The sequence below is a fragment of the Thermobia domestica genome, chromosome 11 (assembly GCF_964235325.1).
Source record: "Thermobia domestica chromosome 11, izTheDome1.hap1.1, whole genome shotgun sequence".
NCBI classification, from domain to species: domain Eukaryota; kingdom Metazoa; phylum Arthropoda; class Insecta; order Zygentoma; family Lepismatidae; genus Thermobia; species Thermobia domestica.
In genome coordinates, this window is record NC_137464.1 from 177,676,176 (window position 1) to 177,692,246 (window position 16,071).

The 16,071-nt window shown below is 37.1% G+C and overlaps 1 protein-coding gene across 1 annotated transcript in view; it reads left to right on the top strand.

The window, feature by feature from the left end:
• The first annotated feature begins 1,468 nt into the window (after positions 1-1,468).
• Positions 1,469-16,071, top strand: part of LOC145664575 (uncharacterized) — a 195,473-nt gene continuing 180,870 nt past the window's right edge. Inside the window, exon 1 of the mRNA XM_081731354.1 lies at positions 1,469-1,707. Within this exon, the coding sequence (XP_081587480.1) occupies positions 1,602-1,707 (106 nt within the window). The 5' untranslated portion in view covers positions 1,469-1,601. The remainder of the gene's footprint in view (positions 1,708-16,071) is intronic.

Here is a 16,071-nt window from a genome sequence, read left to right on the forward strand (position 1 = left end):
GTACAACAAATGTTACATTATATATTATCCGTAGCTCGTGATATGCTGCAACATATTAAAGCCTCAGAATAGTTGGGCAAGCGAATAATCCAGAAGTTACGTAACCCTATTGCGTTCATGGGAACGAAAACACAATAATTATAACTATGCTAAATTACTATAGACTACCAACTGCTCATTCAGAGAATTTATGAAGTTCACTTTATCGCAATAGTTTTATACAAACTAGATTTAGACTACGGATAATAGTTTTATACAAACTAGATAATCAATTATTATTATTATTATCATTATATTTGCAGTACAACCAAATACAACGACATTAACTATTAGTTCTAATTAACTGAATTGAGCTGAAAATTAAATCTTGATCTTTAAAGATTAACTATTAATTTTATGCGTTCTGTACCTTTCTGAAGGAATAAAAGCTGGAATTGGTTTTAAGGCTGTTTCTGAGTGAATACTTTCTTCAAAATAATATTAAAAATTATAGAAAGTTTTTCGAGACATTCGAGTCGAGTCGAGATTTTTAAGAGCCGTCTCGACTCGACTCGTGTCTCGACTCGAAAATTCGAGTCGAGAAATACGTTTGTCTCGACTCGTCTCGAATTTTACAAAGTATGTCTCGACTCGAATCTCGACTCGAATTCGAGTCGAGTCGAGTCGAGATTCGAGACATGTCTCGACTCGAGCGCATCCCTATTCACTTGGCGGGGGCTGGGATCGAACCCAGGACTCCAAGCACCAGAGGTGAACGCTCTAACACTGAGCCACCGCGGCCCCACCGTTGAAAGAGTTGAAAATCACTACTCTAATCTACCTACAAATCAACACAAGCCAGTGTAGGTTTCTTGTACTGTATTATGTTCATTTTATGTGAACTGACCATGAATAGTTGTGGTAATTGTTAACACGATCATTTTTATTAAAGCGTGCAACATTTACGTTTTTGTTCTTAAGAATACAATTATTCAATGAAAATTTTGTAAGCAAGTAATGTCTTCGCAATTCGATCTCCCTCTTCTTTCAGTTTAACGTCTCACGATTAGGCCCTTTTAGGCAATGGGAGACAATGATTAAGGCCAATGAATAATTATGGAAGGATTGGTGGAATGAGCATGTAGGAGGAGTCGGGAATACCCCAAGAAGACCTACGAACACGATGTTGTCCATCACAAACTTAGTTGGCCGGGGATCGAACAAGGGACCTTATGCACCAGAGGTAAGCGCTATACCAATGAGCCACGGTACCCCCTGGAGCTCCCTCGTGATTATATGGTTAGCGTGCGTATCTTCGAGACGGGAGCTTACGTGATTGGGATCCTACGTTAACCTGTTGTCCACGTCTTATATAGTTGCGTAGCTGGAAGGGACACTAAATTTCAAACAACAAACTTAATTCCATATGATCAATATTACCAGCCAGAGATTTATTCACAATCATGTAGTTGGCAACCTTGTTGAGCGCGGAACAGTCAGCTGCAGTCGAAACTCAGCAAGCAGTCGCTCGTTCGTTACTGCCGCAAGAAGATAGAAACAAGCGCCAATGACTTGAATCTAGTCATATGAGGTCACTCTGTTGACCTCACGAGGTTACGGAAATGAATTGCGGAAGGAAGTTAGTGAGAAAAAGTGCTGTTATAACATTTGGGTTTCTTCTATTGTGCTGCATCAGCTTGCAGATTCAATATGATATTTTTGGACGAGGTATGTATTATGCGTACGTTTATTTTATTTTTTTAATCCTTTTTAATAATTTTATAAACTATATCCCAGCATGTGCCTATGAGAAAAAAAAATAATAAAACGATGTAATCGTTTCCTTTGGAACGAAGGAAAGCGCGTAGTTCCTGTCAGTCAGTGCGTACTCTTTCTCAAAATAGTATTTTCTAAATTTACTCGTGCGCGTGTTCGTACAACGAAAACGAAAGGAATTTTGTTTTTGTTAGTCCTAACATGTAGCTTACCTCCGGTAGTTCTATTATTTTTTCACTTTAGAAGAAAAGTTTGCAGTTCAATTATTACAGATAGGCCTTATATACTGTATGTAATTCTTAGATTATTAATTCTGTTCGTTTGTTTGCGTTTTTCTGTTTTTCCTTTCGAGCGAATGTGATATTTCTCGCTGGTCTAGTTGCTACTGCGCGGGAGCACATGGTTCCGGGTTCGATTCTCGCCAAGAGAGCATGTTAGGATTTGAACGCATTAAAGTGGTACGGATTTAATCTTAAACTATAGGTTCACGCTTCATATGCAGTGACGACACTAGCGTTAATTTATTGGAAAGGGGCAAAGAGGGGCAGGGATTTTGGGGGGACATCTATTTTTTTTATACCGAAAAGGATAGTGTTATTACCCAACGTACATTACAATACAACATTGGCGTCAGCAGTACATAAACTTTGCGAGAGACAGACTACTGGCGGAAATGGGATCTATGGAATACACGCAAGAACTCGGGAAAGAGGGGTTCCCCGGAAAATGTTTTTAAAAAAAGTCTTTGTGCATTGCATTTTAAAGCCTTTTTGACCTTAAAATCAAAAACATTTTTTTGTTTTCTTTTTACCTTTGATAGTCTACTTTTTTGGGGGGTAGGGGGAAATGTGATTATAAAAAAACATACAAACACTTTGTTTCTTTATTCAAAAAGTAAAATTCTACCTTTTTTCACAATTTTAATTATACTTAAATGATACGAAGTGTATGTCAAAAACACAATAATGATAAAAGATATTGTGAATACTCAAGACTAATAAAGATTTGAAATTAGGCATTAAGTTTACAAGCCTACAATTGATGTAAATGAAGCTCAACAATGTATAGCTCAAAAAATAGTTGAAAATAATAATAATAATAATAATAATAATAATAATAATAATAATAATAATAATAATAATAATTATTATTATTATTATTATTATTATTATTATTATTATTATTATTATTATTATTATTATTATTATTATTATTATTATTATTATTTAGCTAAACTAAACTTGCTATCTAAACAAAAACAGTTTGTTCCTTTACAGTTTACTCCACCATCACCTTTAAAGGGCCCAAAACTGACTGCCTTTTTTTTTTTTCACAATTGGAAACAAACTTTTGTTCTACTTCTTATGATATCCACTTTGTCTAACATTGCTTAGTGGATTTTGCTACATGGTTAAACTTCTTTTGGGTCTTTGGCAGTTAATCTATGATACGGTATTTGAAATATTAGGGGGAGGGACGAAAACCTTTTCAAATATTGAGGATGACACGTCCCCAGTGGGATTGACGCCCGTGCAATACATGTGTGGAGGGGCATTTGTAGCTACTGCAAGGGGGCACTTGCCCCCTCTGGCGTTGTTGCTCCTCATAAAACCTTGGTTCTAAAAGGAACGCAAAACTCCATTCCAATCCAAAGTCGAGTGACTATAGGAGCATAAGCATAAAGACTATTATAATCATGAAAAATATCGAATTCCAGGAATCAGCTGATTAACACGTTTCATGAAACCTACAAGCCAATAAGTTGTTTCTTGTGTGCTTTATGTATGTGTACTCGTTCATATATGCAGAAATCTCGTAGATCACCTTTCAACGCATCGGAAATTTGAGCAGCTCCCAATAGCATTCCAGACGTGGAAGATTGTGTTCTCGTATTTCTTCATTAGATTCGAAGTTATCAGTTTACTCAAGGATGCAATCAAAAATTTGTTTTTTAAGGATTCCAAACTATGCTATGCGTAAGTTTGGGGAATTCTTCAGTTAAAAACGATAAGATATCACAAGAAATAGCTTCTTGATATGGATTCAGCATCCCAAGAAGTAGGCCCGTATCCACGGGGTGCTAGGGAGACCGGGCCCCCCTAAATCTTCACTGGCCCCCCCTAAAATTTTAACCTTAGGCTTGCAAATGAACTAGAATATGGTGATAAACTATATGGTTGGGTTGGCCCCCTTAACTTCTACCCCCCCTACATTTTTTGGGTTGGCTACCGGCCTGCCAAGAAGAGATCTCATTTCTGCTTTCAATTCTGTATGAAACTAGTAATGATAGACATCTACTACTCCTTCCGGTTATCACATTGGTCACCATAGAGGAACGATGTGATAGAAAGGGTTTGATAAGGATTTTTTTTTTTTTTTTTTTTTTTTTACTGAAACGAAAAGTGGTAGAAATTTATTACAAATTTCAGTCTCTATATTAATCTCCATAGAGCAGAGAGACCAATAAATAACGACAAATGATTGACATGGATCAGCGCACCAACAATAGGTTCATCTCCATTGTTGTCTCTCTATTGAAACAAGAAATTGCAGAAAACTAATACTTCAGGTTTCAATCTTGATCCCAATAGCAAAAACTATAATACATATGTAGAGCGAGAAATGTTATGTTTAATGTGTGTTCATTATCTCAAGTAGCGTAGTCGCTAACGCTTTCGTCTTCGGTGCGAGCAGTCCCGGGTTCGATTCCCGGTGGGGTACTCGGTCGAAAAAGTGTACAAAAAACTTTTTTCCAGTCCAGCCATCCTGAATGAGATTTTCCTGGGTTTTCCTTATTCACACCAGGCAAATGCCAGGGTGGTACCTAACTTATAGGTCCTAGGCCGCTTCCTTCCCTTTCCCCGAATAGTGTGCTCACCGGGGGACGTCGTCCCTCGTACGTGACGGGCTAAATGGTCATAAATACCAAAAGCCCAGAAATCTAAAATTCTAAATTCTTCATAATCTCAAGAATTGATTCAATTTTCTCGCTTACCTCTCTTAAAATCGCTATCATTCTTGATTTATCAATATTGAAATAAGTTTCATTATTAAATTCATATAGTTTGAAAAAGTGAAATGAAATTTTTGAGTTACGTCTCACTTTATGCCATGTAGGCTAAAGGGGACCTTGATGATGAGAAATGAATAAAAGTAGAAAGTGGGAGGAAACGAAAGAACTTCGGGAAAACCCATGCACATGATATTTGTCCACCACAAAGTCCACTTGGCGCGAGCTGGGATCGAACCAGGGACCCCACGCACCAGAGGTGAACGCTTTACCGCTGAGTCACCGTGTTCTCTATAAAGTTGGAGGTTTGTTTTTCGATAGACAGCTCTAACATTTTTTTTTCATACCTCATAAACTTAGATCCCTGTGGTTATGATTGAACCCCCAAAATGAAGGAACCACTTCGTAGCATTCGTTTCTGGACTATTCCCGAGATTCTCCATACAATAGACCGCTCTGTCAGAATCATCAATAAAATGGGTCGCTGTTACAGGAATTCCAGGACTTCCACATCGCTGAAAACGAGTTATTTGGAACACAGGCAACTTCATTGGAGAACTGTAGAAGTTCTACGCAAGTATTTTTGTTGTGGTATTCAGGGCCGGCTCTACCATATGTGCAACACGTGCATTTGCGCGGGGTGGCAAATTTCGAGGGGCTGCAAAATCTGTCATAACTATATTTAAAATAAAAATTTCTTGTTTTAATCAGACTTCATGATGATGGTAGTTAAATTTACTAAGCTGATTTTCCATTTGAAACTACATTCATAAATCATGTTTAGGTCGCATTAGTTTAAGGTCACATGGACAGTGCTAAAGCAAATGATCAAACAAATCCCAACATGAATTGCTTGATTGTTGTCAAATACAAGAACTGAATTCTCGAACAGTAGCAAACACCCGTTTCACAGTTTTGTATTCAAACTAGTTTTGTCTTTGTCACAAATAAGTTCCTTATCATTAAAGATGGAAATGAGTTTTTTTTAATAAAGTTTTCAACAGATGTAGGAGAAAAATCAATAATGATAAAAGAGCTAGTTGTACTGAAATTGCAAACTGATATATTGAGATTGAAGCTCGATATTGAATTCTATAAAAAGGATTACCATCTTTCCTTTGCAGGTGTGTTTGCTTTATCTTTCAGTAACATAATAGATTATTATTTAAAGAAAAAACACACAACGAATAATTTGTAATATTTAGACCTTTCTGAATACAAGTGCTCTTTCCCTTCCCTTGGTTATGGCTTTTAAGATGTGTTCTTTCTGAAGAAAGGGAGGGAGGCAAATAATGCAATTGCACGGGGCGGAAAATTGTCTAGGGCCGGTCATGTTGGTAGTAATTAAATTGTTGTCACTAGCTATTAAATTTCGAATTTACGTACTAGTATAAAGCTTAAGTTTTGTTGTTATTAGGACGGATTTGACAATACTTAAAAGGTCACAAAAATGTTCTCGAAACATACTAAGAATTATGTTGTATTGTAGTTAGCGAAGTGCGAAGTTATTATTATCGTGTTTTAAATATTTAGTGTAACATCACTATCACTGATACGAAAAGTCATAGTTGGCAGAAAATTATTTATTCGTGGTGCATTTAGAACTTTCGCCCACATTATTGCACCAACAATATTCGTCCCAGAGACCGCAAATCGACGGGACATCCCTGTAACCAGCTCCAAGACTTAATTTTTATGAACTCGATCTTCGAGAGCATCATCTCACCAGAAGCTAAGAAGAACTCTGCTAAATTTCATCTCTAGGAAACGAGTTTTGAAGATATAATTATCTTATCACCAAGTTATTTAGTTAATTTTTTTTTTCATTCAAAGGACTTTTACTATCAAATACTATGATCATGATAGATGAATTTCGAAATAAATAGTAACGAAGTTACAAAAGATTGAAAATGACTTTTTTTTTATTATTAAAGGAAAACTTTTTCGATAAATACCACGTCCAATCACGTTGGTGATTTACAATAATCGTAATCCCATTTACAGCACTTTGACTTCTCAAACCATTCCAAAGATATGAAAAGCATGGGTAGAGATTCCTACACTATTGAAAATGATGTATTTGTGGGAAATTGTTAAAATGATTGTTGCTTTTCTTTTGCTTCTACGTGTATAACATTACAGGAAAAATTTTTGGCTGTTGTATTCTCAACAACTCATAGTAAGTACATAATTTTAACAGTGTCGCAAACTTAATGTTCATCATATCTCCGAAACGATTTGAGATATCAAATTGATCTAAACGGCATTATAATCAATACGTTTGTAGATAAGAATCTTTGTAAAATTGGATGTGGTACTTATTTAAGCAGTTTTTTGAAATAAGACATTTTGAAAGAAGTCAAATTTTCAATATCCCTTGTAGCTTGTCCATCTCATTTACGTTATTGCTGTTTCAGAGACTTCCAAAATTTTGATGTTTGTGATACTGGAGCGTCCTTAGTTTGTAACACTGATTACCAAATATGGTATTGTAAGTTTTCGTTTAAAATATATAATTGAAAAAAATGTAATAACCTGACGGCAGTGCTATTTGAATAAAAAAATCTTTGTTAGATTGGCAATACTTAATATGGTGATATTGCAGAGTATATCAAACAATTTCCCTGTGTTGATTAAAGACTGAAAAAAATGACTTCATGTGTGAGACACTGAAATAATTGTAATTAACTAAGAGTCATTTTATTGATATTTATTTACAACAGTTTATCTAGAATAATTCGTCTCTATTTAATATCTTTTTTTATTTGATGATCCAATGAGTTGTTATACTATTTTGTCGGTAACTTCGAAGTGTGTCAGCAATCAAGTCATTCTTGTTGAGCTTATAAGTAGCATGTGCGTCTCTGTGTCATTGTTACGAGTATAAGTGTCACCGTCAAGAGAACACAAAGAGCAATCGTTACGATGTGCTAGTTAGCAGCCCCCACTTTCTTTTTATATTTTCTTCTTTTTCACTTCAACCATAGGTTGGTGGACAACATGGAAATTTAAAAAAAAAAAAAAAAGATCTCTCCCTTAGAAGAGCTTTTTTTATACTTTGATAACATCTCTTCTTCGTAACAGTATCTAGATATTCTGTCCTTGGCCCTCCTCTTTCTGGTTTTCCTTCTGCCTTACCCTCTATCAACACGGTAGTCCAATCGGAGTGCCGAATAATATAGCCAAGAATGCTGTTTCTTCTTTTTCCTATTATCTTCATGATCTGTCGTCCTTCATTAGCTTCCTTTAGTACGTCTTCATTCCTTTTCCTCTCGGTAGAGAGCTGCATGGGCCGAAATTTTCGGCCCGAGCCCAATCCAGCCCGAACGTACCTAGGCCCGGTCCAGCCCGGACCCGAAAAGTTTTGGAGATTTTCGGCCCGGCCCGGCCCGGCCCGATGTTTTTTTAAATTCTTGGCCCAAGCCCGGCCCGGGCCCGATAAATTTTAAAAGTTTTTGGCCCGACCCCGGCCCGATAAATTTTTTTAAAAAATTAGCTCGAGCCCCAATCTCAAACATTTTCTAAACTCTGGTTCACAACCTGACGCTTGCCTCCCGAATGGTACCATTGCCTCCTAGAACTTTGCCTGTCATCGAGGGAACAAAAACTCCATTTCTTGTAACAAAAATCTAACTTAATTGATTTTTAGCATAAAGTGAAGATGGCAATATTGTGTCATATAATAAATTTGCACATAATAATGCATAAGGTTTATATATATATATATATATATATATATATATATATATATATATATATATATATATATATAAACTGAAATTATTGGAAACGTATTTTTAGTGGATATTTCGTACACGGAAGGTGAGAATAGTAATAGAAAGTGACAACATATGGTCAAGGTTAGTTATGTAAATAGGAAAACAAACTTTCCCATCAAGAGCAACAACAGCCAGTTGACCTCTACGTAAGCTTTTCGGTCCGTTGCTTTCTTCAAAACATAAACACATCTAATGACGAACGTATGGACTTCCCAAATAAAAATATAGCAACACACTTATTAAAAAACAATTTTTTTTATTTTTCTGCGTAATACGTCACAAAATTGAAGAGTATAAAAAGCACGGGCAAAAAACATGGGACAGGACAATTCACATCAACGAATCATACGCTTTAAATCAAATCACCAGTGACCGCAATGGAGTTTGGAACGCTTACCTTGTAAATACCCTCTCTTTTCCTATGGTATCTCTTCACTTTGGGGAGGAACTTCAGTAAAACTCTGCCATCTGGCATGCATGAAAAAAAGGAGTCATTCATCATTGTGGGTATAAGTCTCCTGTGACAAGCGACCCACTGTACATTTCAGTTCTTTTTTATTTTTTTATTTTCATATTTTTATAAAATCAGTCACAATAAATTGTAGTCTAAATGGGGCTTCATGTTTTCATTTTCAAGCCCTAATACTTAATTTAAGTGGGTTTAAGTTGCAGTGCACAGCCTAACTTTTAAGGAATACAATTTACTTATTTACAATGTATTGCGTCTGTATATTTTAATATTTTAATTGGTTAGCGACAGGCAAAACACTTCCACCCCTTGTTATATTTTGAGTTCAGTGAAGGTCAAGGTCAGAGCTCAATTTACCGCATAATGCCTGCAATCCTCTATAGTGAAAGTAGAGCCGCTAAGCAACACAAACTGTAAATAGCTATTGCATTCTTTGTAACATTTTTCACGGACACACTTCTTCAACGTTTGGCTTTATTCCAATTATCGTTTCACGAAAGTCAATAATTATTAAAGAATTGCAATTGATCGGCCCCAGCCCGGCCCGACCTGAAGAGAAATCAGTGTCAGCCAGCCCAAGCCCGGTCCGGCCCAAAGAAATAACAGTGTCGGCCCGCCCAAGCCCGGCCCGGCCCAAAGAAATAGCAGAGTCGGCCCGCCCAAGCCCGGCCCGGCCCAAAGAAATAGCAGAGTCGGCACGCCCAAGCCCGGCCCGTGCAGGTCTCTACCTCTCGGTCCATGATATGCGCAGTATTCTGCGCCAACACCACATTTCAAATGCTTCTAGTTTGGATTTTTCAGCTTTTCTCGATGGCCACGTCTCTGATTCATAAAACGCCACTCTTCATACCAGAGTCTTGATAAATCGTTTTCGAATGTCCAACGACACATTTCTTGATGTTAGCATTCATCTTTTCCTATTGAATGTTTGTTTAGCTATTTACGTTTTTCACTTCTTTCGTCCGAGGATATTAGACTTCCTAAATACGGCAACGTCTTAACTTCTTCGATTTTCTCTTCCTTTAATCATACGAATGCCCTTTCCTATCCTGCTCTTATGCATTTGTTTTACATACAATACACAAATAAATAAATAATATCTTTTAGAAGAATTAAAACTCCAATTTAACATTGATGATGAACAACATATTTTTAAGCGACATAAAAATTCGTTTTTATCATTTTCCTCGAAAACTATGCAAAGGAATTTAACCTTAAACATTTCATCTTGTCTAGTTTGATGTCATCTAATATGTACTGTAACCGGCCAATTTATACAATTTATTCAAGTTATAATTTTGATATTTTTCATTAAAAAGGGGGAAAAAACGAAAATAGTATTGCTGTTAATAGTTGTCTAAAAGTTCGTTGTAAAATGTTAAAACTCATTGTATAGTCTCCTCTGTAAATTTGCTCATTATGTAAAGCTTGCATAAACGAATTTCCATCTACTGACAAAATTCTGTTCTGTTTGTGATACCCGATTTATCAGTCAAGCTTTTAGAAGCACATTGTTATACGTTATAACCACGAGTATTTAGGGAAACAATCTCAGCGAAAATCATAAGATAAAACCTTTTATAAACAATCAAGATGACGCAGTTAGTATCTAAATATTATAACTAACGTTGTCCCCATGTCATTCAAATACTAAATCAATTAAATTGTTTATTGTAATGCAAACGCTCTTTAAACTTGAAAGTATCGCTACAAAAACGTCTCTCGTAAGTTCTATTCTGAACGTTCTTTACAATAAAAACAACAATTTATTATTTATATGTAAAAACTAAGCTAATATTGTACCTAAGTAACCAGGTGAAAAAAGTCAACATCAAGTTAAATGCCAGGTGTGAGATGTTTTAAATAATGATTTCTCCAATATATAAACACTTAGTCCAACCATTAAATTAATGTCATTAAAATTATTACACCAATTAAAGCTTAATTAAGCCTTTTATTTCTTCCTGAAAATGAAAAACAGCTCCTTCGTGGCTAAGCGGTTAGCGTACGCGCCTTTGGCGTGGGATTCCACGTTCGACTCCCGGGGAGCCCTTGTGGTCCGGATTCCACGTTAGTCAGTGGGTCCCGTTTCTAACAGCCTCGCTGCTGAAAGGGACGTTAAACTCAAAATCAAAGCAACTCAACTAAAAAAAATGGAATCTTTAACGTCTCATATGCTTTTTACGTTAAAGGAGACGATGATTAAAACAAGTGAATGATGATGGAAGAATTGGTGGAATGCGAAAGTGGGAGGAAAACGGAGTACTCCGAGAAAACCCATGGGCACGATTTTGTTCAGCACAAACTTACTTGCCCGGGGGTTGAACCAGGAATCCCACGCACCAGAAGTAAGCGCTCTACCACTGAGCCACCGCGCCCCATTCCCTCAAAATGCATTTAACCCTTTTAGGATTTCCACTTTATGAGGTAAATTTTAGACTTTCACTCGAACAGCTATTGCTTCCTTTACTATTTATAGTACAGCTCACAGATGAGAAAAACCCTAGCAGAAGTAGTATGACGTAAGTATGAGCTCGCCCACTTTTCGCACGGGGGTTTCAAAGGACACCACAGAATAGCACACAGATAACTACCCAGAGTAGCAGATGCCATCTAAGTATAGACCACACCTCAAAAATCGAAAATGGACTTGACCGTGTCGTTGACCTTTCCCCGCTACTCCTGTTTTAGGGTTCTTCTCGTCATCTGCGAGCTGTATCATGATTCATATCTCTCTCTTTTTTTTTTTTTTTCAGGATAGAGTATACTTACCAACAGTACCATTCGCTTGTCCATATTGTACACCAGAAACGGGAAAATGAAAAAAAAACCTGGGAGATTTTTCGAAGATTCGAAATTTTTGCGCCCCTCTGGCCCGGGCCTGGGTTCATGTAGGATTTTTTTTCTTTCTTTTGAGAGAGACATTGTTATGTTCACAATTCGTGTGAAAAATTTCAATTTTGTATCTTGAAAACCAAGGTCGAGAGAAATTTTGGAAGTCTGAAGTTGATCCATTTTTTCATATATGAATCACAGCATTAACTTTGGACATTATTTTAGATAAGTTAAGAGATAATGATAATATTAGGTCATATCTCATTAATCATACCATATACTGTTATTTTGCTGCCGTCATATTGACAAGCTTGATGACAGGGGCAGATCCAGGGGGGGGGGCGATTGCTCCCCCAGAAAAGGAAACTTTTATATATATATATATATATAAAGCCCATCCCAAAGTTTGGAGCCCTTAAAAATAGCAGTATGACAACCCACCGCCCCCTTTAGAAGTCGGTCCTGGATCCACCCCTGCTTGATGTTACAATTGTTCGTATTAGTTTCACCTTAAAGGTAGTGTAGCAACGTACGGCATCAATTTTTAGATATACAAACAATTTTTTTTCTCCTCGTAAATCACGCATGAGATTTCACTCAACTATTTCACTTGTATGTCCAAACACTGTTTCTGTCGAATGCTAATAATATTGTAAAATATTTGCATTGCCTAAAATGTTAGTGCTTTTAATATAATAAACTAGCAGCGTTCACCCCGCTTCGCTGCGGTCACCCCGGAACGCAATAAACTTTGTTACTTAGATAATTTTTACCATAGTAGATTGCAGTAAATGTTAACATTATATCGCCTGTCATTTATGTTAACCCGCCGAGTGACACGGTCATGCGGGTTGCATATAAATACGTTTATTTTTACCTATGATGAACTAACAAAGGATTTGTACGTTATGGACACTTGAATGGTCAATTATCTCAAGACACTGGTAATTAAAAATTAAAGTGATATGATAAAAACCATCTAGGGTCCAAATCCTAATAACCCCCCAAAAATAAAAGAAATTGGTTCAGCCGTATTAGCGTGATGAGGGAACAAAGGATTTGTGCGTTCTCTTTTATATATATAGATAGTTTTAAACATTACAAAGGCGTTACAAGATAAGTCATGGATGTGTGTACGATTGCACCACTCTATCAGAGTGTACCAATGTATCCATTGTATTTGAGAGTGCTTTTCCTTATGTTAGTGTTTGGGAAATGAAGAGGAGTAGGAATTGGGATGACATTGCCTTTGTGATCTTGGCAGCCAAATAGTCAGTGGTTTACGACGCTGATTTGTCTTAACATCGTTTTCCGGCGAAAATGCTCTTCTTGGTTAATAGATTGGATGAGGAAAGAGCACTGGCGCCAGATTTTTCAGACAACAAGGGGACAATCTCACTACCATTTTTGATATGAAGTAAAGCTGAGCGAATTATTACTGTCAACATTCAGTTTTCTTTCATGAAAGAAAAAAAAAAAAAAGAGTATTTGATAGTTACTAGGTTGTATACATTTTTTCGTATGAGTAAAGTTCGTATAAAGATGTGCTTTATTTTCAATATTTTTAAAGTTATTTTTAATATGCTTTCCGATATATCTTCGAACCCTTTCTACACGAAACAACTAGTAATTTAACACAAGAAAGGCATGTGAAGAAAAGATGTTCAGCAAATTATATTAAATGTACCAGTCCACCTTCGTACGGTGTGACTGAGAAGGGCTAATCAAGATTCGAACCAAAGACGTCCGTATTACAAATGGAGACATTAACTTTCACCCATTCCCGTCTGTTCAATGAATAGATCCAGAGATAGAATTATTCGAAAATGGAACGTGAAAAGTTACTATAAGATCTGTCGGAGAATAATTTGCTTCCTAGGGATGGGCACGAGTCGAGCTAAAACTCTACTCTAGTCGAATTCGAGTCAAAGGTAGTTTTCTCGAGTCGAGTTCCGAGCTGAGTTACTGTTTTTGAGGTCGAGTTTCGAGTCGAGTTGAGTTTGATAAATGGCTCGCTCGTTCAGCTCATTTTAACTCGTTTGAAAACATGGCCTGATTAGACTGGAAAGCTAATGCCATGAGAAATATAAGCAGTAATGTAGAATATTTTTGTGTTGCTCACGACAGGGGTCACTATTCGCATCTCGTCTTGTCTCTATAATGAGATAATACATTTTTATAACAAGACAACCCCCAATGTCTTGAGCACCAATATAATTATATAAGGTAAATCTTACCATCAAGGGGGGCCGCGGTGGCTTAGAGGTAGAGGTTTCACCTCTGGTGCATGGTGTCCTTGGTTCGATCCCAGCTCGCGCCAAGTGAACTTTGAGGTGAACAAACACCGTGTACGTGGGTTTCCTCGGGATTCTCCCGTTTCTTCCCACTTTCTTCATTCCACCATTTCATTCATTTCTCATCGTCACTGTCTCAAATAGCCTAACCGGCATATTCGTGGGACGTAAAACTCAAAGATTTCATTTCATTTTTTTCTTGCCATCAAAGCTGAGACCCTCACGGTCGAATTTATGAGTCCAAGCAGAATCCCAACAGGGTAGTGATGTCAACCGGCTCAATTCGTTTCAACTGAGCGCACACTCGAGCCGGCTCGGTTGGGATGCTCCATCGGCTGGGATCAATTGAGCCGATGGCTAGAACCGGCTCAGTTCTGATGAGCCACTGAGTTGGTTTAGGTGAGCCATCAGCTCCAGCTAGTTCCGTTGAAACGAGTTCATCGGCTCTGTTCGACTCGGTTCAACCGAGTGAAATAATAAAAAATACTTCAAACTTGATCTACGTGGAAAGTTTCATTGAGGTCGATGGAGTGGTTCAAGAGTAATTAACTCACGAACATGGTAACTTTTATTTTTATATTGATTTTTGTAGAACTCCCTCTCCTCCCCATCCCCTACGTTTTTCTCTCAAAGTGAAAGGGTAAAATCCATCCCAGGCATGAAAGTCATCTATGTTGAAAATTTGATCGAGATTGGTCGTTTGGTTCAAGGGTTAAGTTTTATTTATTTTTTATAATTCCCCATCTTCCCCCTCCCCTAAATTCTACCGTCATAGCTAAAAACACTCCCAGGTCAGAACTTCATCCACGTCAAAAATTTGATCGACATTGGTCAGGTGGTTCAATAGATTAAGAGTCACAAACATAGTCACTTTCAATTTGGATCTGAAGTTTTTTATTCAGACACCACTATTAATATATAGATAATAATAATAATAATAATAATAATAATAATAATAATAATAATAATAATAATAATAATAATAATAATAATAATAATAATAATAATTTGTAGTAGTATTAGTAGTAGTAGCATTGATAATTATATTTTCTGTGTTGGATACTTGAAGAGAGTACTTGAAACTGCACACAGGATTTAGCTCGACTCGAAACTTGACCCAAATTCGAGTCGAGCTCAAGGATTTCTGTTTCGAGTCGAGTCGAGTATCAGAGAAAACTTACTCGAACTCGTTCGTGCTCATCCCTAGTGCTTTCGTATTTCCAAATGATAATGCGCATTATCCTGGTTCGATTCTCGGTTGGGGCAACATTAGTATCGTAAGGCAAATAGGAGGTAGCAAACTCCGATTAGAAATCCAGAATTGAAGGCTACAGAACTCGATTGTGTCGATCAGAAATCATCCAAGTAAAATCAGTCTCCTTCCTGGACTGGTGGTCCCGCGTAGTGTTAACGCTCTCGCCTTTTGTGCGAGCGGTCCCGAGTTCGATTCCTGGTGGGGACATTCGGTCGAAAACGTGTAAAAGCTTTTTCAGGTCAGCCATCCTGACTGAGGTTTTCTTGGATTTTCCTCATTCACACCAAGCAAATGTCGGGATAGTGCCTAACATACAGATCCCAGGCCGCTTCCTTCCTTTCGTTTCATCGGATAGTGTGGTCGCCGAGGGACGTCATCCTTCATACGTGACGGGCTAACATGCCAATAGATGTCGAAAACCCAGAAATCTAAATCCCTTCCTGGGCCGAAACGCTACATAGTTTAGGTTCTTGAAATAACTTGTTACTTTTATTGTAATATTTGAATTACGTAATACAGTCAATGAAAGATACGGATCATCACTCTTTCTTGCCAAACTCTGCAATAGCAAAGAATTATCGCATTCTGCAATAGCACAGACAAAATTTTGTTTTATAAACTTTCACAAATTCAATCATTAATAATACTAAAATAAAGTGTGCCTATCATAAGGT